A 27059-nucleotide genomic window follows, 5' to 3' on the forward strand; every position below is an offset into this window, starting at 1 on the left:
CCTGGCTTACAAAAGAGCTCAATATTTCATAGTTATTTCCGGGCTTATTGCCGGAAAGATGGAAAAGATAGGTGGATGAAAGGTGTTCTGAAGTCCCTTCCAAACATCTAAAATCTGGGATACTCTTCCTTGGGTTCCAGGGAAGCAATCAGTTGCTTAAAACACCAGCCAGGAAACAGCTCCAGCTAAGCTTACATGTCTTTCCCAGGAGTCATTTATTTGATCTTCTGATCTAAGAACCTCCACCTCTTGATCTGGATCGCCAAGTTGGTCCTAATCCTTCCTCTGTTGGCAAATCTTGGCCCCAACACCCAGCGCTCTGGGTGCCTGACACCCTTAGGCCCAAGGTTTCTGCCCAGGTGGCGTTTTTTTTTTTTTTTTTTTTTTTTTTCAAGTTCGAAGCAGGCACTCGATTCTCCACGGGTGTGGTCCAGATGCCAACCTTTGCGCCACGCACCCGGAGCGTGCCCGGGACACCGCTGCACCGAGAGGTGGCAGGGGACGCTCGCCCGCCTCGGCGCCCGGGCGCGCCCCGCTCTCGCTCGCGGAGCCTGGGCGCGGCCGCTCGGAGCGCAGCGGGGTCCCGCGCCCGCGAGCGCCCCGACCCGCGCCCCGAGCCGCCGCGCGCGCCCCGCCAGCCCCGCCAGCCCCGCCCCGGCGGCCGCGAGTGGCGGGCGGAGCGCGGGGAGCCAGGCGCGGGGCCGTGCGGCGCCGCCTCCCTGGGCGCCGCGGGAGCACGGAGGGCCGGGCGGGAGCCGCGCGAGCCCGACCGGCCGGCCGGCGGAGGGAGCTGCATGCAACCGGTGGGAGGCCGGGCCGGCGGGGGCGCGCGCCGGTGCCTGGCGGGTCCCGGGGCGGCTCGGGGCGGGCCGGCCGAGCGCTGTCTCCCGCGCCCGCCTGCCCGGCGCGGTGCGAGGATGCGGGGGGGCGATGCCCGGGGCCAGGGACGCGCTCTGTCACCAGGCGCTGCAGCTGCTGGCCGAGCTCTGCGCCGGCGGGGCCCTGGAGCACGACAGCTGCCACGACTTCATCTACCACCTGCGGGACCGCGCCAGACCCCGGCCCCGCGACCCAGGTGAGCGCGCCGCCGCGTGGCGCCGCCCGGGCCCGGCGGGCTGCGGGGCGGGGGCCGCGCCCGCCCCCTGGCGCTGCCCCGAGGCGGGAGGCCGCGGAGGCCGCCGGGCCCGCCCAGGGGGACGAGGCCCCGGGAACTCCGGGAAGTTGGGAGTTGGGATCCCGCGGGGCGCGGCTCGGCCCGGGCCCTCTCCCGGGTCTGGGGGCTCCGGGCGGGACGGGGCGGGCCCTGCGCGGGCGCGCGTCCCGAGGGCGGCGGGGCCTGGAGCTGCTCCCCGCGGCCTGGGCCTGGCGCCGGCTCCCGCCGCGCTCGCCGCCTCGCCCACCGGAGTGGGTGGGCTCTGCGGCCGCCGCGGGTGCACCTGCCGGTATGGGCAGTGAAAGTTGCAAAGCTCCTAACTTTGGAAAGTTCATTTATTTTTTTGGCATTTGACCAATTAAGGTTGGAGGAGGGAATTTTAGTAGAGCCATTTGCTTGCCCCGAGGGTCCCTGTCTCCCAGGGCTTCTCATCCACTACCGGTCACCGGAAGATAGCAGTCCTTTCAGATGTTTGCAGGAGCGGCTTCTTACCTGGAGAAATCGTTTTCTCGAATATTCTCCCAACCTGAGTACTTGAGAATTTTTTTTTTTTTCAAAAGAAGGTTCATTGGGGTGGGTTGGTAGAAGTGGGCTGAGAAAATGGCTTTTTCTCTTGCTATCCCTGGGCATAAGTATTGGCAATGAGCTACGGCTGTGCATGCATCTCGTTCCCTGGGAGTTTACCTCATTGGAAGCCCATCCGTTATATAAAAATACATTTACCCAAAAGATAAATTAGAGAATTATTTGACTCCTAAAGAGATTCACAGTGAGCTTGACTTAAATAGCATATCCCTGATAGGATATTCAAATTGTGTGGGGGGGGGTGCGGGGGGAGGCAGCTGTTGAAAGTTTATATCAGATTTTCTGTACTCAAAGTCTTTTTCTTTTCTTGAAAACAGAAAGATTATTGTTCTGTACTGCCTGTGGTTACATTAATAAGTTTATCAAATGATCACTAATGTACTGCTTCAAAGGGGAGAATGAAGTGGAGAAATACTGACCCCCAGAGACTTGCAGAAAATTTCAGTGCCCAGCTTATGTGAGGCTCATACTGCGCCTCATAGACCGCAGATGCCAAGAGGGGCGCCTCATCTCACCCACAGGAGCCCCAGGAAGGTGTCCCAGATGTGAGAAGGGCCAAGGAGACCACTTTTAACAGGCTTCATTTACGCAAAGCACGTGTTAGTGTTGAAACCTCTCACTTTTTTGTCTGACACGGACAAGGGTTCTCCTTCTTACCCCACCTAAATCATCACCTTGGACTTTACAAGGGAAGGTGCGAGCAGCCTGTCTCTGAATTGCATGTTTAACATGCCAAACCTTTTGGGCTGATTTTCTGCCTCTGCCCCTTTTAATGCAGACACCACCGGGTTCTGTGTCCTCAGCCCCTGCACTGGGCAGCCCTGGAGGAAGAGTGAGGAAGAATCCTCCTTAGGAGAGGAAGTCTAACACCCCGGGCTGAGGGGGAGCTATAGATAAGAGTCTGTCTTGCTGCTCTCTGAGTTCCTGAAAGCAGTGCTCTGCTTTCTTAAACTAGGGCACGCGGTTTTGAGGTAGCTGCATGCCCCTCTGGCTCTTCGGTTTGTGTCCGAAAGCTTGTGAAGGCAGGGGAGGGAGACTGCGCGTGCAAGGTGAGAGGAAATGAGGCCAAAGATGGCATGGAAAGCTCACCCTCTCCTCCGGGGCACTTCAGCTCAGGCCCAGTCTCCCTCCATTTCCTTCCTCGCTCGCCTTGCTCACACTAATTCTTACATCAGATGCATTTATCTCCATCCCTCTGAAGCTCTTTGTCCAAGCCCACGGTGGCCTTAATCTGCGAACCCTAAAAAGCCGAGTGGCTGGAGAGGCTGTGCTGCACAGCACGGTGTGTGAAGAGGGCCCCCGCTATTGCATTGCATGAACCAGAACCAGAGCAAGCACTCACAGTGGCCCTGGCACCCGGCCCCAGAGAAAGTTGTCTGTGCAAAGGAGTGACTTCCTTCCTGTAAAGGACTATCCGAATACCCTCTTCCAGCTTGCCCTGCTGTGTACTCATGCTCTCCGAGTGGGAGCCAGGATTTTTCAAGCTCCACGTCCACCAGTAAATACGAGTGGGGCTAGAGGTGTAGTATAAGATCAGTTGTAATGTTAAAAATGTTCATAACTTAGATCACCATTCTATTATAAGACGGCTCGGCTACCCGAAGAAGTAAGGGATTTTAGGTATTCAAGGAGAAAAACAGATGTAATGCCCTGCGGATAACAGGGTGACACTGCATCTGGGATGTTCAATTTTTTCCAGAGGTGGGGTAAGGCTGGGTCACAGACCAGTGTGCTTAAGGAAAGGGAAGAGCAAGTGCAAAGGTCTTGGCAGGAGCATCATCATCGTTATGATACAAAGAACAGTGACTTCATCCGGGTATAGTGGCACATGTCTGTAATCCCAGTTCTTGGGAGGTTAAGACAGGAGGATCCCAGGTTTGAGGCCAGCCTCAACTTAGTGGGAACCTATTTCAAAATAAAAAATAAAGTGTGCATGTGAGGGGTATATCTTGGAGGTAGCATGCCTGTGGGCTCAACATGCACTATATAAACAAGGAAAACAAACTGATTTTAAGAGTAGCTAGAGAAGAGTAAAAAAATGAACAGTTGATAAGAAATATGGTTAAGGGTTGAAGAGGGCAGATCATGTTATCATGTGAGGGTCTTATAAACAATTATAAGGACCTTTGGATTTTACTTTGAATGACAGAGGAGGCCTTAGATGGTGTTGAGCAAAGCGACGGCACTAAGGTCGTGCTGAGAAGATACTGTGGAAGCTCTTTCAGAAATCCAGAAAGGCAATAGTTCAGGATAGATCAGGAGAGTTGTAATGGAGGTGGTGAGAGGTTATTGGGTTATGGACAATTTTAAAGTATGGCCACTAGTTTTCTGTTGTTGGCTGTTTGTTTGCAGTACTAGGGACTGAAGCCAGGTCTTTCTGCATGCAAGGCACACACTGTCATTGAGCTATGTTCTGAGCCCCAGCAGTATATATTGATGGAAGGAATACGAAAGATGAAAGAAGAAGAATTAAGGATGATTCCGAAGCTTTTTGACATAAGCAACTCCATTTGCTGAGCAGATTTCAGGAAGTAGAGAGGAAAATGAAGCGGTCTCTGTTTTGTTTTAACCTGTTGTGTATTTTGTGTGATGTTTCTTTAGGTAGCTAACCTGCCTTGTTGAATGGTGACCTGAGGTATGCATATCTTCTTCAATATCATCAACTGGTCTGGGCTCATAGTTTGTAACCAGAGACTTCATTTTCTAGAGCTCATTGGTTGTAGAGCAGCATTTATTGTTAGAAGATTTTGAAAATTAAAAGCTGTCTTAAGCTTCTACTCATTAATCTTGTTTATAGTTTTTGCAATCAAATCATTTCCTCTTCTCTGTTATATACCTTTGGCTATTAGGAGGGAGCGATCTTAACCTCTCTGGGCCCATTATTTCCACATCTGGAGAAGAAAAAAAGGTTTGGATAATTTAATTTCTAGTGTTTAAACATCTTTTATCATTTTTCCTTGAAGTGTTTTCTTTGTAGGATGCCAGCCATGGTTGTGCCAAGTACTTAATGTAGGTTGTTTCACTTGGCCCTCCTGACAGTCTTCCAAGGCATTGCTGCTCAGAGTGCTTGTCAGTGAGGTGGGCCAGTAGCACCAGCAGCTTGTCAGACAGGCAGAATCTCAGGCCCACTGAATGTGCTTCTGTGTGTTTACAGCATCTTCAAGTGAGTCGTGGGCCATTAGAGTTCAAGCATGGCTAGGGCATAGTGGTGCATGCCTGTAATCCCAATACGTAAGAGGCTGAGACAGGAGGATCTCAGGTTCCAGACCAGCCTCAGCAACTTAATGAAGCCCTCATCAACTTAGACCCAGTTTCAAAATTAAAAAATAAATGGTCATGGTGGGACATGCTTGTCATCCCCATACGTGGGAGACTGAAACAGGAGGATAGCAGATTCAAAGCCAGCCTCAGCAACTTAAGCTCTTAGCAACTTAGTGAGATGCTGTTTTCAAATAAAAAATAAAATAGGGTTGGGGTGTAGCCCAGAGGTAGAATGCCCTTGTGTTCAGTCTCCAATAACACACACACACACACACACACACACACACACACACACACACTAGCTAAAATAAAAAATAAAATAGGACTGAGGCTGTAGCTCTGGGGTAGAATACCCCAAGGCTCAATCCTCAGTACCACAAAGAAAAGGAAAAAAAAAAAAAAAGAAAAAAAAAAGAAAGATGGCTAAAAGGTAAAAGTGGTTGGTATATATGAGTAAAGTGAGATTTAGAGAAATAAATGAGCCCAAGGCCATTTTGGGTCTAAGCCAGAGTGGCTTCTTGGGTAGTTGTGTCACATTTGCAGTTGTCTCTCAGGATTTTGGTTCCAGAGTCCCCCTGCCTCAGGATACTAACATGTGATGATGCACATATCTCTTATATAAAATGGTATACCATTTGCATATAACTTATGTACATCCTCCCATATACTTTAAATCATCTCTAAATTGCTTACAATGTAAACATTATCTAAAAAGTTATTTGGCTCTGTTGTTCATAGAATAATGACAAGGAAAAATCTGTACATGTCCAGTATGGCACAAATTTTTTCTAAAACTTTTGATGTGTGTTTGGTTTAATCTATGGATATGAAACCCTTTGGATGTGTAGGTTTGGGTGTACTAAGAATTTATGAATTACTGTCCAAGAGAATTTCCAAAGTTTTTCTTTTTTTTCTTTTTTCGGTACTGGGGATGGAACCCAGGGGCATTGTACCTCTGAGCTACACCCCCAGCCCTATTTTTTAGTCCTTTTATTTTTGAAACAGGGTCTCACTGAGTTGCAAAGGGCCTCGCTAAGTAGCTGAAGCTGTCCACAAACCGTGATCCTCTGGTCTTAGTCTCCTGCATGTTGGGATTACAAGTGTGTGCCACCACGCTTGGCTCCAAAGGATTTTTTACAATTGCTATCCTTAGTACTACTTTCTCTATTCTGTATATTTATAATGGATTTAACCCCCAAGTTTAGGTTAAATGAATATCTTAGTATTTTAGTAATGGATTGTTATGCAGCATACTGGCTTTCCATTCTTGCTACACGTTTTATTTTGAAGATTCATCTGTATGTCTGTATCCAAGGTCTATAAATTGGTCACCAGGTCAGGGTGCAAAGCAGAGCCTCAAGTCTCATTATTAGTGACTCCTCTCTCCAAGTAAGTATATTTTAATTTAGGAAAAGCTTTTTCCCCCAACTTTGACTGTCCACTTGAAACACTTAGGAAGCTCTAACAAACAAGTAAAGCAAACGACAAACGGCTGACAGTGACTTGATGAACCCTAGATCAATGAAATCAGAGCCTGTGGGGGTAAGACCTGGTACCAGCATACTTTTAAGTTCTTTGTTTGATTCTAACATGCAGCCAGGTGAGGACAACTCGTGAGACCATAAGGCAAAGAATGAGCCATGTAATTTCTTAGCGCACGTTTCTTTCTTGCAAAATTAGGAAAAAGTGGTATTAAAAACTAAGGAATTTGACTACTACTACCCTTATATAATTAGCATTCATATCAGCTCTTTTCTAATTTTCTGATGAAAATATTATGATAATATATTTTATTTTGAGTACTCTTTAAAAATATGTTACTCTTATATCTACCTAATTTGAAGAGGGAGAGGGGAGCCAAAAACACATAAAATATGTGTTATAGTATTTCATTAAAAGATCAGAATGTCAAAGTTTTGCTAATGTCATCTTGTGTTGAATTATAGTGGAATCACTTGTCAAGCACTGTACATGCAAAATAATAATTAAGTATAGTTTCTAAGGAAAAATCTTCAAAATAATCATCATGATTAAAGATTAGCCTTAGTTCAGACTTTCCCAAATAGCCAAAAGAGAATCAGTCTTAAAACACTGGATTTTTATGAATAGAGATTGGTGTGATTATGCACAATGGGATTAATTTTTAAAAATTAATGTTAATTGCAATCAGGAAATAGAGTCTTCTAAGGAATGAGTGGCATATTGGATGTACAGTATGTGAAGGTCTAATTTGCATTTACTTCAGTGACATTTTAGGGCTTCTTCATAAATATTTTATTTAAACAAGTGTGTTTTCATCTCTGTGGGATTCCTCTACATGGGCCAGTGAGTGTTTTAGTCATGAGGTAATTATCAAGAGGGAAAAACAAAAGCAAATTGTGGTAAAGACATCACAGGCAGCCCTGTGGCCAGCTGCCTCTCTCAGAGCAAACAATCAAAAGCATATACTTTTTGATGTGGGCAAAACCCTCAAGGAAAACTTAACCTGACAGCTAAGGAAAAATCACCCTAAAGTTTCCAGTTAGGTATAGAGCCTAGGTGTTGCTTGCACTGGAAAAACATACTGGTACATTTATATTTGTGTGTGCATGTGAGATTTTCTGAAAGATTAGCTTAGAAAAAAATTCATACTCTATTAACTGACTGACTTGAAGGAACTGACAAGTTCCCACACTAACGGGTCTAGAGGAAAGGGACAAGCTTAGCGAGAGGAGCAGTCTCATTTTAAAAGGGGACGTGAGGAGTGTCTTTCTGCTTTCTGAATGAAGCTACAGCTTGAGTTGTGGAGAAGTTTTTACCATGAGTGATCTTCCTGGCAGCCATAATTGCGCATCACAACTTTTCTTTCAAGTGTTTCACTTGGTAGTTTTCTCTGAAAATGGTTTTAGACCAAAGCAAACCCCTGAAGACTGCACTTTGCAGAGCTCCTTGAACTGTCCATGCATCCTGGAGCATGTATTTTATGACACAAAAATGTTTATATCAACATTGGCAGCACTCTTATCTGGAAAAAGAGGAGAAATTAGGCAGGAAACCAAGATGACGGAGGGGAAAAAGAAGAGTTTTGGAGTCAGAATTTGATCCTACACTTACTAACATAATAAATGTGAACAACAGATTTCACTCTTCATTTGCTATATCTGTAAAATAGGAGTGGACCACAATTGTATCACAGTGCCCAGAGCAATTGCTTGATAAGTAGTTATGTTTGCCTATTTGTAATCATTTGTAGGCAAAGTTTCTTTCTTTTCTTTTCTTTTTTTTTTGCAGTATTGGGGATTGAACCCAGGGGCATTCTACCTCCAAGCTATACCCCTAGCCCAATTTTTTTATTCTATATTTTGAAGCAGAGTCTCACTAAGCTGTAAAGAGCCTAAGTACCTGAGGCTGGCCTTGAACCTGCAATCCTCCCGTCTCAGCCTTCCAAGTACTGGGATTGCAAGCATACACCACTAAGCCTGGCTTTTCTTTTACCTTTTTGTAAACATAGCATTGTATTACTATTTATTAGCTGTATGTCCCTGGACAAGTTATTTAACCTTTCTGTCCTTGTTTTCTCATCAGTAAAATAAACTACTAGCTTCTGGGTTACTAATGTCTAAAACATAGGATGCCAGTTCAACTTAAATTTCAAATATATAATGCATGCTATTGCATGGGGCATATGTAGACAAAGCTGTTATCTGTTGCTTATCTGAAATTCGAATTGAACTGGTTGTCCTGCATTTTTATTTGCTGGTAACCGCATACTAGTCGCTGTCTTATAATGCATGTCTAATACCACAATCGCTGTCATGTAGCAAATGCTCTCTAGTAGCCATTATTACTAATGGTTTTTATAATTTTTCCATGATAAATAATCATTATTGCCCAATTATCATTATTATTATTCTTGTGAGGACTACATATATTTTTACTTAGCTATTACTGGGGGCATTTCTAGCTTCTAATTTTCACTAATGTAAATATTATGCATCTATAATTCCCTACTTCTTTGGGGAAAATTTTTCTTTTTATAAAATTGATAAATGATCAAGAATGAGCTCAAGTTGATGGAACGATGTGAACAAAGGTTGCTAATTCAGCAGTTTTAGTATCTCTACGTGGTTGTATCTGTTGGTAGGATTTAATATTTTGAATATTCTCATGCAAATTTTCTGTTTATTCTCTATGTGACAATTTATTTTTGAGAATCTTAATGTTCTTATCAATTTGCATTAGTTAGAATGTAAATATGCTATCTAATAAGCTCCTAAAAGGAACTCCTGATAGTGAATTAACAGATGTTGTCTGACTGCAATCAATGTATTATTAATTTTTTTTGGGAGGGGTTGGGGATGAAACCCAGGGGCATTTGACCTCCGAGCTACACCCCCTGCCTTGTTTTTTATTCTTTATTTGGAAACGGGGTCTCACTAAGTTGCGGAGGGCCTCACTAAGTAGCCGAAGCTGTCCACGAACCACGATCATCCGGTCTCAGCTTCCTAAAGCAATCAGTGTATTTTACTGTATTTTGTTTTAAAATTTCAGGAAGCCTCAGCAACTTAGCAAGACCCTGCTTCCAAATAAGAAATAAAATCAGGCTTGGTGTGTAGCTCAGAGAGAGAATGCCCGCGCACACACACACACACACACACACACAATTAGGGATACATCAATAAAGAGGTATTCATTGTAACATTCTTTTCCAATTCAAAGTACTTCTTTTATTCATGTGAAATATGAAAAAGTGAAATTTATATTTTTATTTTTTCTGTGTCTTTCGTACCCCACCTTACTCCACCCTTTTCTCATATAGCCTTTATGCTAGCCTTAGTGATCTGATCAATCTTTTCTAATTAGAATTATGTTAAATTGAAAAAGCATTCATCGAGTGCTTCTTAAGTGCTATGTACTAGGCTAGGCACCAGTAATTCAAAGATACATTAGATGAGATTGCTGCCCCTACGGAATTGAGGTAAAATGATAATTGCAATTAATAAAACCAGGAAGGGAGAGATGTGCTGGATACAGTGCAGGGAAAGAGGAGAGAAGTAATTAGCTGGCTTGAGTGGGTCTGTAAAGGCTTCCTAGAGAAGTCCGTTCTTGGGTGGAGCAGTTTGCCTGGAACTTGTGGGTGGGGTAGGTATTCTTGGAATTATAGAGGCTCTAAGACAGGAGGGAAGGGGGTCTTTGGTGGTCATAAGCACAGTAAGCACAGTGTGTGTTGGGAGTGTTGAGTGATAAGAGTGCTCCAGTAAACATTGGTCTTTTGTGGAGTCCTCAAATACCATTGTCAAAGTCCACTGAGGACTGGGCTGGGCCACTCTGACCAAAAAAATAAAAAATAAAAAAATAAAATCTTGCGAATACAATCGACTGCCATGAGCCAGAGGATCCATTCTCAGCAAAGCACACAGGGAGATTTCCAGGTCGGGAAGTTCTGTGGGTGCAGCTTCTCAAGTCTTCCTGGTGCCTCATTGGAAGTGTGCCCAGTTGGTGGCGATGACAGTCTTTCTGTCTGTGTAAGGTCCTGGCAGATTTAAATCACTGAATGGAAGATAACCTATTCTAGATCCTCAATCATGTCACTCTGAAACGCAAGTATAATTACCTCCAGTAGTTGTAAAAACTGCCTTTAGCAAGTTTAATCATCTGTTCAAACATCTGGATCCCAGATATAATTTCTAACTATGCCAACAGTGACATCTCACTTTCTTGCTTGGTTATTTAGTAATGAAAAAACAATATGTTTCATTGCAATACAGTTGTCTGGTGTGTGGATATGCAGTATGTTTTCTCTGGTGTTATAGGGCCTGGAGAGAGTAAGCCTGGCAGGGCTACCCAGTGCCTACCAAGACATGCTTCTTCTTTTCTTTGTGTAGAAATTACCAAGTAACAGACACAGTTCTTTCAAATAATTAAATTGAATTCCCTTAGATGTGTTACACACTGTCTACTTTTTATGTGTGCCCCATACACATATACACTTTGCTTATCATATTTATGGAACATATGTGTCTCCTGGAAGTATTTCAGTTGGCATCATCTGTGGTACTATGAAACCACTCAAATAAAGTTTTAAGCTAAAAGTTGAGGTGAGCAAATTTACCTTTTCATTAGATCATCCTGGAGACAGAATGAAGGTTGACTGGAGAGATTATAATTGGAGATTATAATTATTCAGATGTTAACTGAGCCTCTACTATATGCCAGGCGCTCTTCTAGGTGCAGTTTTCTGTCACTTCATGACATTATGTGGTCTGAGAAATGCATTATAAGATAATTTGGTCACTGTGTGGACATCATAGAGTGTATTCACACAAACCTGGATGGCAAGTATAGGCCAATCACATGATATGGCCTCTTGATTTGATGAAGAGATGAGGTAAACAGGAGATGTTTGAGGCTGCTGCCAGTGTAATATGACATACTGTTTACAGTAATTTTTATAAGAAATAGTGCCATAAGTAAAAATATGCTGTATTAAATACATAAACCAGCATATAGTCATTTATGATCATTGTCAAATACTATGTACTGTTTATAATTATGAGCACCATGCTCTAACCAACTGAACTAACTGGCCATCTGTTGCTCATAATTATATGTACTATGCTTTTTAATTTTTATTTTATTGTATAAAGTTTATTTTATTTGACACATCGTAATTAGACATCATACTTAGTTATAGAGTGGTAGGAACATACATGCGCACAACTCCTGGAGCACTTTCTTCTGGGTTCCGCCCCTGTCCCTTTAATCTCCATAAATGTCTTCAAGATTGAAATTAGTTATTTTATATACTTATATAGAATTGTTTCTTTTTTTGTGGTACTAAGGATGGAACCCAGGAGCATTCTACCTCTGAGCTATACACCCAGCCTTTTATTTTATTCTTTATTTTGAAACAGGGTCTCACTGAGTTGCAAAGGGCCTCACTAAGTAGCTAAGGCTGTCCACAAACTGTGATCCTCCTGTCTCAGCCTCCCGAATGCTGGGATTACAAGTGTGCACCACCACTCCCGACTGTGGAATTATTTCAACTGTTATATTCTTTATGTCTCCATTCCCCATCTTTCCTTCTCTTAACCTCATTCATCACTCCATTGGAGTCTCTGCTCTTCTATCTGATGTTACCCTTCTTTCCCAATTTTTTTCTTTTTTTTGGGGTACTGGGAATGGAACCCAGGGGCATTCTACCTTTGAGCTACAGCTCCAGCCCTATATTATATTCTTTATTTTGAAGCAGAGTCTCACTGAATTGCAAAGGGCTTCACTAAGTAGCTGAGAAAGTCTGCAAACAGAGATCCTCTTTGTATCAGCCTCCCAAATGCTGGGATTACAAGCGTGTACCACCATGTTCGGCTTTCCAATATTTTTTTAGATTTCATATACAAGAGAAAATATATAACTAATTTTTGAGCCTAGCTAATCTTGCTTAGCATAATACTCTCAAATTATATCCATTTTCCTACAAATTACATAATTTTTTTCTTTAATGGCTGAGTAAAATTCTATTGTATGTATATACCACAGTTTTGTGATCTATTCATTTGTTGATGATAAACAGGCTGGTTCCATAATTTGGCTATTGTGAATTTTGCTGCTATAAACATGAATATGCATGTATCACTGTAATATTCTGACTTCAATTCTTTAAAAAGATGCCTAGGAACGGTATTGCAAGGTCAAACGGTGGCCCCATTCCCAAACTTCTGAGAAACTTCCACACTGATCTCCGTAGCAACTGTACTTGTTTGTAGTTCCACCAACAGTGTAGAAGAGTTCCTATTTTTCCACACTCTCTTTAGCATTCATTATTGTTGGTGTTCTTGATGATTGCTGTTCTAAGTGGAGTTAGATGGAAAATCAATATAGTTTTGATTTTCATTTTCCTTATTGCTAAGAATGTTGAACTTTTTCATATCTTTATTGGCCATTTGTGTTTCTTCTTTTGAGAAGTGCATATTCAATTCAATAGCTTATTTTTTGATTGTGTGTGTGTGTATGTGTGTGTGTGTTAAGCTATTTGTATATTCTAGATATTAGTTTATCAGAGATGTAAGTGGCAAAGATCTTCTCCCATTCTGTGGGCTCCCTCTGTAGACTCTTGATGGTTTTCTGCACAGAAACTTTTAAATTTAATGTCATCCCATTTATTCTTGCTTTAATTTCCTGAGCTTTCAGGGTCTTATTGAGAAAGTTTCTACCAGTGCCTAAATGTTGGTCCTGTGTCCTCTTCTAGCAGTTTTCAAAGTTTCTGGTCTATTTTCTAGGTATTGGATTCATCTTGAGTTGACTATTGTATAGGATGAGAGGTGGGGGTTTAATTCAACTTTTTCTACAGTTGGAAAACCAGATCCATAATAGCCAAAAACAATACTCAGCAATAAAAATCATGCCAGAGGCAACACAATACCTGATTCCAAATTATGCTGCAAAGTGATAGTAATAAAAACAGCATGGTATTGGTACTAAATCAGACATATGGATCAATGATACATAATAGAAGACCCAAATAAATCCATAAATCCTCATATTTATAGCCAGTCAGTTTTTGATAATGGTGCCAAAAGCATTTGTTTTGACAGCCTTTTAAACAAATGGTGTTCAGGAAAACTGTGCTTGGCAGTGTAGTATGTTTCTGTACCCCAACCTTACCACAGCTATATGAGTAATGCTTTGTACTATGACATCATAAGAGCTAAGATTCAATAGGTGTTAGGAATTTTCCAGCTCCATTAGATATTTTTCGGTATTGGGGATTCAACTTAGGGGCATTCTACCTCCAAACTACACCCCCAGCCTTATTTTTTTTAAATTTTGAAACAGGGTCTAGCTAAGTTGCTGAGGATGGCCTTGAACCTGCAATCCTCCTGTCTCAGCCTCCCAAGTACTGAGATTACAGGAGTGTGCCACCATACCTGGCTCCTCTTGCAATCTTATGGGACCACCATCGTATACACCTGATCATTGTGCAAGATGTCATTATGTGGCATATGAATGTATGTACTATGCCAGATACCTAGATACAATATTATACATATAAAGTATATACAGCAGTATTATATAAACAGAAAGCAAAAAGCTTCGTGGAACTTACATGTTGATGAGAGGAAAGTGATAATACATTAATCAATAAATTAGTTAATAACATAGTATGTTAGGTAGTAATACATCCTAAGGAGAAAAAGCATGGTAAGAGAAAAGGTCATGGAGATTAAAATGGCACTTTGCTTATGAGTAAAGGTCAGAAGGAGATGTGGGAGAAGGCATGCATAAGTCAGGGAGGAGAGCCTTGCAGGCAGGGCAACAGCTGGCATAAAGGCCCTGAGGTGGGGGAATGTCTAGCATGTTCAGAAATTGGCCAGGGGCCAGTGGGATTGTAATGAAGTTTGCAAAGAAGAGAGAAGTAGTAGGGGAGGTCAGAGAGGCGATGGCAGTCTGATGGTAGAGCCTACAGGCCATTAAAAGAATGTGTCTGTACTCAGAGTACAGTAGAAAGGTTTAAGCAGAGAAAGGATCCCTTTGATCAACATGCAGAATGCAGACTTCCAAGGGAAAGGGTGGGATCAGGTCGAGCAGTCATGAGGTTGTAAGAATGCAGGTGAGGGCTCGGAGCAGATGGGTAGCAGTGGAGGTAGTGAGAAGGCCACTTCTGAGTGGCTGGTAGCTAACTGGCTAGATTTACTGATGAATAGATGTAGAGTGTGGAAGACAGGTGAATCAGGAATGACAGTGAGAATGAGAGGAATGATGGTGAGCCTCAGTGTTGATGTGTCAAGTTGGCTTATTACTATGTCAAGTGAAGAAATAGACTAGGAGGCTGGATGAGCCTGGAGTTTGGGAAAGATAGCTGGAATGGAGATATACATGTGGGCATCACTGGCATATGGATGGTGTAAAAATAAGTCCAGCTGAAATCATCTAGGGAGGCAGTGTGAATAGAGGAGAAAAGGGTCGGGAACTGAGTTCTGGAAATCCCCAGTCTGAAGAGTTGAGGAATCATAAAGGAGGACTAATAAAGAGGGACCAGAAAACCAAGAAGGAGTTTAAACCAAAAGCCATGCTGAAATATAAGAGAATGAAGAGCTGACTGAGTGCTAGCCATTGCAGTTAGTGAGAGAGGAATCAGACAAGCAGCGTTGGTGGACAGTTGGGAGCAAGAGCCTGATTCGAGTCATCTTAAGGAGGGAGGGGGATTTGGGCCTGTGAGGAAAGACTGTTCTTTCATTATTTTTCTTCTGTAGATAAAAGCAGAGAAATGGGTAAATAATTGCCGGTGAAGGACATGAGATGAAGCATTGTTTATCTATTTATTTATTTAATTTATTTTTTTGGTGGTACTGGGGTTCCTAGAAACCCTTCTACCTCTGGTCTAAACTCCCAGACCTATTTTTTTTATATTTTTTAAAATTTGGAAACAGGGTCTCCTAAGCCAGCGTGGCTGGCTTTGAACCTGCGCGATCCTCCTGTCTCTACCTCCCAAGCATGGGGATTACAAGTGTGCGCCACCACGCCCGGCTTATTTATTTTTAAGTTGGGAGAGTTACGAGTACTAAGGCAATGGGGATGACCTAGTGCAGAGACCAAAAATCCATGATGTGGGATACAGGGAGGGTGGTTGCTGGAGTGATGTTCTTGGGTAGACAGTTGAATGTATATCTCAGGACTTCAAGGAGAAGGTCTGGACTATAGGAATAGGCACCAAAGACACATGGATGGAAATTTAAAGCCAAAACACTAAACTTACCATTTTAGTCTATCCAGTGGCTAATAACTGGGTGGCTAATAACAAATATTTATTTTTCATAGTCTGGAAGCTGGGAAATCCAAGATCAGGTACTTGAGATTCAGTGTCAAGTGTAGCTCCATTCCTCACAGATAGTACCTTCTCTCTCTGTCCTCACGCAGTGGAAGGAGCAAATGTGCTCCCGTGGGGCCTCTTTCAAAGGGTACTTATTCCCAACCATGGGGGTCTGCCCTTATTTGATAATCACCTCACCAAAGGTTTTGCCTTTTAATATTATTACGTTTGGGATTAAATTTGGGGTGGGGCATAAACATTCAGACCACAGCACTTACCAAGATGTGAATGAAGATAGAAAAGAAGTCAAACAACCGATTAAAAGTTAGAATGGCAAGGAGAAATTAAGCAGGAGACTGACTGAGAAGGACCAGCAAGTAAAGTAGGAGAAAAATCAGGGGTGATGGCCTAGAAGTGAAAAAAATATTCCTTGGAGAAGGGAATGATCCCCTGTGTGAAATGCAGCTGATAGGTCAAATGAGATGTCCACCATCACTAGCAATCAGGGAGATGGAAATCAAAACTACACTGAGATTCCATCCAAGCCCAATCAGAATAGCAATCATCAAGAAACCAAACAACAGTAAATGCTGGCAAAGGTGTGGGGAAATAAAAACTCTTTTATACTGTTGGTGGGATTGCAAATTAGTATAGGCACTATGGAGATCAGAGTGGAGATTTCTCAGAAAATTGGGAATGGATCCACCATGTGACCCAGCTATATTACTCCTGACTATCTTTCCAAAGGGACTGAAATTAGAATGTTATAGTAATATATACAGATCTATGTTTATAGCAGCACACTCACAATAGCCCAACCAATTATAAAATCAATCTAGGTGTTCATCATAGATAAATGGATTATAAAATTACGGGATAAACACAGAGTGGAATTCTACTCTGCAGTAAAAAAGAACAAAATGGTGTTGTATGCAGGAAAGTGGGTGGATCTGGAGAACATTGTTATGTGAGATTAGCCAGTCACAGAAAATGAAGGGTCATATGTTTTCTCTCCTATGCAGAAGGTAGGTAGTATTTGGTATTCAAAAGGGACGTTAGATAATGGAGAGGAAACTCCATTGCAGTGGGGGAGGTGGTTTTAGGTAGGAGAGTAGAGAGGGAGAATTAATGAAGGAAGCACTTCCACTTATATTATTTACATATGTTAGAATACCAGTCCCAATCTCAATATCTTCGATGGGGAAGGAGGGAATGAGGAAGGAACAGGGGGAAAACTCACCAAGTGCTTTGGGCACGTACATCAGTAACATTATGAACTACATTATGACATGAGACTACAACACACCAATAAAAGTATAAAAAAAGAGATAAAGGCCAAGAAGGGACTACTGAGTTCAGCAATGTCGAAGTTCACTGGTGACCTTGCAGTGAGTGACTCTTAGAGGAGTGTGGACTAGTGGGGTTGGTCAGAGTCTGACTAGGATCTCTTCAAAAGAGAATGAGAGGTGCAGTGATGCACACCTGTAATTCTAGCTGTTTGGAAGACTGAGGCAGGAGGATCAAAAGTGCCAGGCTGGCCACAGCAACTTTGCAAGACCCTGTCTCAGAATAAAAAATATAAAGGACTGGAGATGTAGCTTGATAGTGAAGTGTTCCTGGATTCATTCCCAGTAACACACACACACACACACACACACACACACACACACACACACACCATACATAGGGGGGGGGTGTAGAGAAGGAGGAAGGGGAAGAAGGAATGAGAGAAACTGAAGAAAAGGAATATAAGTAACTTTCTTGAATTATGTTGTGAAGGGAAAAAGAGAAGAAAATCATTCAAAGGGTGATTTTTATTTTGTGGTACCAGGATGGAACCCAGGGCCATATCTCTGAGCTATGCTCCTGGCCATATTTTATTTTTTATTTTGAAACCGGGTTTCACTAAGTTGCTGAGGCCCTCACTAACACTGAGGCTGGTCTTGAACCTGCATTCCTGTCTCAACCTCCCAAGTACTGGAATTACAGGCTTGCGCTACCATGCCCAGCTCAAAGTGCAGTTTTTAAAAAAAGAAGGTTAAATGCATGTTCATATTACTGGAGAGAAAGAAAGAATGATGCAGAGGCTTGAGCTGCAGGAGCGGCGTGCGCGCTGCGTGGGTGAGCTTTTCAACAGTTTGTTCATTGTCAAGGAGTCAGGGCAGCATACCTGGGCACGGGGGGAGGGGGTAGCCGTGGCGCCAGGATTTCTTAGAGGCTTGTATTCTGATTGCTCTAACACTCTCAGTGAAATGGGCTTCCGCAAAGTGAGCAGCTGAGGGTGAGTATGGGTCGGAAGTGAGGGAAGTGTGAGGACAGGACAGTGGTAAGTGATTGTCCAGGGAGTGGAAGAGAGTGGATTAGCGACATGGAGTGTGATTGCTGCGTAGTACTGAGGGCCTGCTCCAAGATGATGGTCATGAATTTAAAGTGATATCCATCAGCACGGGTGCATGTTTTTCTCTTACCGTGTTCAGCTGTGTTTATGCAGGAGTGAGAATTGGAGAAGTTTATGTTTAAACTGGGGTTGTGTGTATGTGTATAACAATAAAATGGTGGCAAAAAAGTTCAGGATGGGAGCCGGGATGTAGCTCAGTGGCATAGCACCTGCTTTGCAGGTGTGGTGCTTTGGGTTCCACCCCCAGTTCCAAAAAGACAAAAAAAAAAAAAAAAGTTGAGGATGAACAACATGGAGAGATTACAGTGACCAACACTGAAGTTCCATTGGAGAATTAGGGATAGGGAAGATCTGGTAGGATTAGTAGATTGTAGGTCCTGGAGGGGTGGGATAATTGCTGGGAATGCAGTGTAGAGGATGGGGCCAGAGGGTGGGATGTTCAAACTCAGGATATGGAGGAACTGCAGTTGTTGGTATGACCAGCTCCAGAGCGAGACCACAGTGTGAGGCTCTGAGGAAGCTCAAAGAAGGGCTGGGGTTTTGCAAGTGCTATCACTACATGGATATTGAATTAACCAAGAATTATGATGAAAGTGGCTTTGAAGAGAGTGGCAGCAAGCCAGCAAATGGGATGTTTTGGGAATGGATGAAGTGATTTGAAGAATGATAGATGTCTGCAGCAAAATGGGTAGTTGTAGCTGGGCATGGCAGCTCATGCCTGAAATTCCAGTACCTTGGAAGCTGAGACAGGAATATCACAGGTTCAAAGCCTGCCTCAGGAACTTAGTGAGACCCTGTTTCAAAATTTAAAAAAAATAGTGTTGGGGGTGTATCTTGAGGTAGAATCTCTCTCTCTCTCTCTCTCTCTCTCTCTCTCTCTCTCTCTCCACACACACACACACACACACACACACACACACACGGTAGTTGTGGGGCAGTGGTGCAGCCATGCAGTTAGAGAGTTACAGCTGGGGGATTTTAGAGAGAGCATCAGCAGGTGATAGACTGTTAGTTTTAATTTAGGCAGAGTTAAAGGGTGATTTTAAAATAAAAATAACTTAGAGGTAAAATAGTTGGTGCAATGATGCAAAGCAGAGGGATCCTGATTCCTGGATATATTGTCCCTATAGAAAAGGTAGGCTATCAAAGCACTATCTCCCTGTATGCACTATTGATGTTCCCACAAACCTAGCCAAGTTAATGGAACAATGAGAGAAATCCTGGGCAGGAAAGTCCAGATATATATTATTCTGAAAACCACTAGCTTTTCTCTCATGCATACTGGGAACAAGGGCAAGCTAGTGATATCTGTAGAAAGCTACTTTCTTGCCTGTGTGCCAGGACAGTTGTTCCTTGGTATGCTGTTCATGTGAGCAAACTAAGCAGGCTGGCTGATATTGATGATGCCACTTCTTCTGAAGCCTGACATATAAAACCCTTCCATGAGGGGGAACAGATGAAAACTGAGGGCACTGCAGAGATGGTATGTGTCACTCGCCCAGCCACTACTGGTAGAAGTGCTCTGAGGGAGAGGAAGAGCTGCTTGGCAAAGCACTGTGAGGGTTGGAGGTGCTGTCTGTCAGTCCATGGACCCTGGACTCTTCTTGGAGCCACCAGTGATCTCTTTTAAGCTTTCTCTATTGCACCATGTTATTTCTGATGCTGTCTCAGGCACTTTCTTTAGCCTGTCCACAAACTACCCACTGCTCTGGCACAACTGGGCTGTGGATATGACACTAGGTGTCTGATGTATGTTCCTTGAGGATGTTCCAATGATTTATTAGATTTATTACTAGAAATCAAGACTGTTTTGTGGGAAATAATGGTCTCAATTTTAAACACATCAAGTTGAAGATGTGTGAGATCTGGTTCAGACATCCAGGGCAGCTGTCTGGTGGACCACTGGGAAGAAGTTACTGGAAATGAAGGAGGCTGAGGAATAGTTCAACTATAAGGCCTCATACAAGGTGTTTGGAGAGCTGTTCTCGAGTCTGGCTATGCATCAAAATCAATTGGGGGACTTTTGAAGGCATAACTGCCCTGTCCTGATTGATTAAATCAGAGTCTTCAGGGTGACACCTAAAATATAGTCAGGGCTGCAAATGACATGCATTAATGGCCTACATGAATTGAAATTTCTTTTTATAGCCCTGTTGTCAAAATAAATGCTCTAGCCATCTGTATAAAATTCTTATAAAATATTAGGTAAAGAAATTCAAACACAAAAATGCATTTACTATGTATCATTGATACCCTTTTTCTACTCACAATGGGAAGAACCTTAAATTATTAGTAAGTTCAGCTGCTTTGGGCACAACTAGTAAGAAATTCAGCAGAAAATTTAGCTGTAGGATGTAACTGAAGTATTCTAGCACTAACTAAAACCATGGTTTTGTTTATTGCTGGGATTGCAATATGATGATCATTTGTTCTTGATTCAGGATAACCATATGGGAAATAAACTCTGTAAAGGCCATGAGGTTAGAGAAGAACATGGTTGCTTGAGTCTTGTAGTCTATAAATTATCTAGCAGTATGCTTGCTTCTTATCACAAAGCCCCGAAACAGCAATAAATGACATGAACGAGGAGACCTCTTTTAACACTTTATGCAGAGATATCACCTTTTACTATACTTTCAGTTTTATTTCTTCAAATAATTTGAATGCCAGTTGTTGGCCTAGCTGAGCTAGCTCTAAAGGCTTCTCAGGTTATTTCAGAGGGAATGAAAAAAAGGACTGCTTGCTCTTTAATCTGTTCTACCACGACTGCGACTTTGGATTTAATGTCATTGTAATATCCTGAATTTATAGGTCATCCTTCTTCTGGCGCTTTGAAAGTACTCTGTGTATATTACTTTAATTTTTTTGAGGGTGTTAAAATTCATCCATGTTATGGGATCTATTTCAGAGAGTGTCTACAAAGAGATCTGGAAAATCCTCCTAAGTGTTTATTTTTTCTTTTCAATGTTGTTGGTAGAAACCTCATTGATTCTAAGGACACCCTGTTTTAGAGGCCATTTTTGTGTGGATTACTAGAGGCTTCTAGGAGGGGGAACTCTAATCCCTTTTGGTTCAGTTTGAAGGATCCACTTAGCAGACTGATAAATATTAAAATCACAGCTCTTTTTCCATTATGTTGTTTTTTTATCTTTTAATTTTTATATTGTTTTGTGCTTTATTTTTTTTTCTTTTTTTTTAAATTTTATTTTATTGGTGCACTGTATTCATACATCATAGTGGGATACAAACTTTTGTAGACATACATGCACACATCGCCCAGTCAGCCCCCACCCGATCCCCACCCCATTCTCTCCCCATCCCTCCTTCCCATGCTTGGCTTAGTGGTTGACATCTAGTATTATAGCAATTTATCCAAAATTAAAAATGATAATCTCACATAACAGTTTCATTTGTCTGATACCAAGCGTTTGATGATTTAAAGATAGCATTTCAATATTTCTTTTTGCTTTCTTTCTTACTAGAGCATATTTTTTTCTGTTTTTTTTTAGGTGAAACTATCATATATTTATATATTTATTTTTCAGAAAAAAATCTATCCTAATATGGAATATGAATTCTAGATACCCAAAACGATCTTGAAAAAGAACAAAGCTAGCAGATATATATTTTCTGATTTCAAACCATATAAAGCTACAATAATTGAAACAGTGTAGTACTGTTCTAAAGGCAGATATATAGACTATTGGAGTTAAATACAAGCCTAGAGCTAAATTCTTCCCTATATTGTCAAGTTATTTTTGACAAGGTTTCCACGAAGATTTGGTGGTGGAAATAATAATCTTTTAACTAAATATTGTTGAAAAATAATAATTACATGGAAAAGAATAAAATTGGACCTTTACCTAATCCCATATACAAGTATTAACTCAAAATAGATAAAAGACCTAAATATAAATCTTAAGACTATAAACTTTTAGGAGAAAATCTGGGTCATAAAACCTCACAACATTGAAATTGGCAGTGATTTCTTGGATATGATTTCAATGGCACAGGCAACAGAAGAATATACAAACTCCCTAAAAAATAAAAGAAAATATTGTATATCCAAAGACAATGTAAACAGAGTTAAAAGTTACTAATAGAATTGGATAAAATATTTCCAAATGCTATATCTGAAGGTATATTAATATTCCAACTAGAAATCCTAAAAATTAACAACAATAAAGGCAAACAATACAATTTAGAGATAGGTAAAAGACTAACATAAATAATGAATCTCCACAGATAACCAATCTTAGTTGTCTGTTGGATGGAAACTCTTGTTTCTCTGGTTCTGGTGAGTGTTACCTATTTCTTCTTTGTAGTTAATCTCTTTGAGTATTTTCTCTAGCGCTGGTTTTGAAGACATAAATTCCTTCAGTTTCTGTTTGTCATGGAAGCTTCTTATTTCTCCATCTAATTTGATAGAAAGTTTTGCTGGATAGGAAATTTTTGGCTGGAAGTTGTTTTCTTTAAGATTTTGGAATATGTTACTCCAAGCCCTTCTGGCTCTCATGACTTGGTTTGGGAAGTCTGGAGTGATTCTAATTGGTTTGCCTCTGAATGTCAGTTGGCCCTTTGTTTTTGTTGCCTTTAAGATTCTCTGCTTGGCTTCCACATTGGTCATTTTGACAATTATATGGCGTGGGGATCCTCTTCTCGGATCCTGTCTAAAGGGAGTTCTATAAGTTTCCTGAACCTGTGTATCAACCTCTTGCTCTATGTTTGGAAAATTTTCTGCTATTACTTCTTTGAAGAGATTGTTGATCCCTTTGGTTTCACTTTCTTTTCCCTCCTCTATTCCAATTATTCTTAGGTTAGCTCTCTTAAGATGGGCCCATATTTGTTCAATGTCAGATTCCTGCTGTTGGATATTTTTTTCTAGATTAGAAACTATGCATTCATTTTTGGATTGCTCATCTTCTAAGAGCGAGATTCTGTTCTCCATGTGGTCTAATCGGTTGTTTGTGCTTTGAATTGAGGCCTTTACTTCATTAATTGCATCCTTTATCTCTTTTTGGCTCTCTCTGAGTTCTTTTCGAAGCACCTCTATTATTTCTATAGTTATTTTCCTGATTTGATCTTCTAGAAATCTCTGATTTTCTGTTTTATCGGGTTCTGATGTTGTGGAGTTGTGGGCATTCATTGCTCCAGTGTTATTCCTCTTTCCCATGATTTCAGAAGTTTGTGCCTTCTCTGGGTTCTTCCCTTGGGTCACTATGACTTCACTTAAGGTGCTCTGGATCTCGAGTCTGTATTATCTCAGACCCCACTACTCCTTTACTGGGTTGTATCACAGAGTCTCCGACCCAGGGAGTCGATAGAGGCTGCTTTAAACTATGGGGGGTGCCAGGTTGCACGTTCTCCTATGGTGTGATATCTCTGCCACCACCACTCCCTCACTGGGTCAAGTCCCAGGAGGCCCAATACTGCGATTTCTCCTCTGTGGCCCGCAATTTGACTCACTCTTCTTGAGTACGCAGATGTAGCTGTACTGGACTCGGTGAATTCACTGCTGCTTCCGCCGCCGGTGGCAATATGGCGCCGCTGCCACGCCCTCGGCCATGAGGCTGGCGTATTTTTTCTTCTCTGGTTTTGATTTCCACTCTGAATCCCTGCAGCGTGTGCTGAGCTCAGCCACTGGGAGCTTTAAATGCTGTCTGCGCCGAAAGATCCCGCCTGGCTGTTCCGCAGCGGCTCACCTGGCTTGCTGTAGCCGTCCGTTGAGTTCGCCACTGCCGCCGGCAGTATGGCGCTGCTGCCGCGTCCTCGGGCGCGTGTGTCTCCTCTGTGGCCCTGAGCTCTGTTCTCAGTCTGCTTTCTCTCTGGAGCCTGGTGGTTTTTTTTTTTGTTTTTCTGGTGATGGTGTTTTCTGGCTATGAAAGGCGCTCTTTTTGTGGTAATGGAGATTGGTTGTTAGTGGGACTCTTAAGCCCCACTTTTCTCGGTCGCCATCTTCCCGGAAGTCTCTCTGTTTTGTGCTTTAGTAACTCAATCACAACTGTTTTCCCAGTGCCTCAGTATATGGGAATTAGAGAGTTAAATTTGGCACATTCATAAAGCAAGCACACTACAGAATATGCCATTATAGTAAAAGATGATGCTTTGGGGTTTGTGGTTATATTCTATAGTGCTGTGAGCAATTTTAGATCTGATCCAGGGAAACTCCAAGAAATTAAATAGTGGTAGTATATAGTGGCTTCACTAATGCAGTTGAGAACATGGGGGATTGTCAGAAGAGGGTCAAAGTTAGCTCTGAATAAGTACTTGATTCTTTCAGTGTTCGGGAAATGTTTTCACTAAGTACATCAAAATAAGATCATAATATTTGCTTATGGATTTTATGTTATCTTTATCTGCTCTTTTTCCAAAGCTCCATGATAATTAAACTAATATTCCTATAATAAATATACTTACTAGGACACGTCATTATATAAGATTTATATTCATAAATAATAAAACAAACAATGAGAACTTAGTAGTCATAAACTTCCCCCTCACTACTGAGGGTTGACCCAAGGTGATTCTACCTCCAAGCTACACTCACTGCCCTTTTTATTTTCTATTTAAACAGGGTCTTGCTAAGTTGCTTTGAACCTGTGATTGTCTTGTCCCAGTCTCTCAAGTACTGGAATTACAGGCATGTGCGACTACCTCTGGCTCACATGCCACTACCTCTGGCTCATAAGCATTTAACTAATAAAACAATGTTTAAATATATAGAACCAATCTTATTAACATTATGTGAGATAAAACATCAGATTTGGGAGGCTACTATACTTCAGTAATAATACAAGTCATCAACTAGACAATAAATAAATAGAGGATAGAAGTTTGATTTATAGAAATTTGGTACCCACTAAGAGAATAATCATGTCTAGAAAACATTTTAAATAGATCCACCATATGATCCAGCTATACCATTCCTGGGTATTTTCTGAAAGGGGTTGAAATCAGAGAACTACAGTAACATGCATACCCATGTTCATAGCAGCACAATTCATAGTAGCCAAAATATGGAACCAACCTAGGTCTCCATCAACAGACGAATGGATTGCAAAATTATGGAAAACACACACAATGAATTCTACTCAGCAATAAAGAAGAACAAAATCAGGTCATTCAGAAGGAGATGGAAAGAAATGGAGAGCATTATGCTAAGTTAGATTGGCCAAGCATAGAAAGAGAAGGGACATATTTTTTCTCTAATATGCTCAAACTAGGGAACATTGGGGATACCAGAGGGACTCCAGATAATGGAGGGGAAACCTCAGCAAAGTTAGAATGGAAGGATAGGAGAGGAAGAAGGCTGAGGTTGATTAATGGAGGAGCTACATCTAAATATGTGTAAAAGTATGAACATGGAAAACTCATTGTTAGAAGGGGGGCAGGGGGAACAGGGGGAGAGGACACCAAGCACAGTCTGAATGTATGCCATTTTCAGTATGTTCCACTTAAAAATAAAAAAAAAATCAGTCTATGATCAGACTATATAAAAGAAACATTAACTCCAAAAGGTAATAATTGTATGGGCCACATTTACTGACCATAACATGATCCAACTATCAGTGGATAGTTAACACCATCAAAATCCTTAACAACTGAAAATTGAGTTCTTTCTTTGAGAGATCTCTTGAATATATAAACAGAGAGGGGAGGAGAGAGAAGGAGGAGAAGGAGATGGAGAAGGAAGAAGAGAAGAAGTGGGAGCTAAGAGTATGGACGTTGAAAATTAAATAGAGCCAGGCGTGCTGGCACACGCCTGTCATCCCCGCGCTTGGGAGGCTGAGACAGGAGGATTGTGCAGGTTCGAAGCCAATCTCAGCTACTTAAGTAGTGAGGCTCTCAGTAACTTAGTGAGACCTGTTTCCAAATAAAATATAAAATAGGGCTGAGAGTATAGCCCGGAGGTAGAAAGCCTCTGGGTTCCACCCCCAGTATCACAAAAACAAAACACAACAGCAAAAAAGAAAATACAATCGAATGGAGATCACATTTACCAAAACTGTAAAATCCAGCCAAAGCTATATTTAGATGAAAATTTCTAACTCCAACTTATTATAGGAAATAAATAGAGCAATAGAATAAATAAGCCAAACATTGAATTTAAGAGTCTAAAAAAGAAAAAGTAATTCAAAATAAGTAGGGGCAAAACACCCAGAGTGGTAGTGCACACCTGTAATCAAAGACACTTGGGAGGTTGAGGGAAGAGTATCACAAATTTGAGGCAAGTCTGGGCAAGTTAGTGAGACCCTATCTCTAAAATAAAAAAGGGCTAAGGGTAGAGCTCAGTGGTAGACCACTCCTGGGCTCCATCCCAGTACCCTCCTACCCCGACAAACACACAAGAACAGAGCATCAGTAAAACCAAAAGAACCTTGTCGACATCATGCTACTTTAGTTTGATCTTTTCCTAGACTTAAGATTAAAATTACTTAATAAATAAATTAATAAATTAATAAATCTTAAGTAATTTTACGTGAAAAATCAAAAAGCAAAACCAAAGAAGTGGTATTAGTAAACAAAACCAAGATGTATATTCATGAAATGTAGATAATAGTTTGCTATTCTGAACAAGAAAAAGTGGAGAAAATATAAGACAAGAGGATGAATAACAGATTCATAATAGAAGGAATTACAAAGCACAAGGAAATGCATACGTGCCAATGATATATAAATAGAAATTGGGCAGAAAGAACAAACATCTCAGAGTAGGTGTAAAACTATTTAAAAGAAACTGAAAGATTGTCAAATAACTGTCTCCATAGAACATTATAGACTTAGATATTTCTTTAGGTCAGATTTAGAAAAATGTTAACATATTAATATATCATCCCTCTTATTTGTTGGAACCATGATAGTCATTGCAGACT

At 41.6% G+C, this 27059-nt stretch overlaps 1 protein-coding gene across 1 annotated transcript in view; it reads left to right on the top strand.

Annotated features, from left to right (window-relative positions):
* Nucleotides 1-930: 930 nt before the first annotated feature.
* Nucleotides 931-27059, top strand: part of SYT9 (synaptotagmin 9) — a gene marked incomplete at both ends in the record, with an annotated part of 148960 nt that continues 122831 nt past the window's right edge. Inside the window, one exon of the mRNA XM_080690007.1 lies at nt 931-1075. Coding sequence (XP_080546133.1) covers nt 931-1075 — 145 coding nt within the window. The remainder of the gene's footprint in view (nt 1076-27059) is intronic.

The sequence above is a fragment of the Muscardinus avellanarius genome (assembly GCF_963383645.1).
Source record: "Muscardinus avellanarius genome assembly, chromosome: 1".
Lineage (NCBI taxonomy): Eukaryota > Metazoa > Chordata > Mammalia > Rodentia > Gliridae > Muscardinus > Muscardinus avellanarius.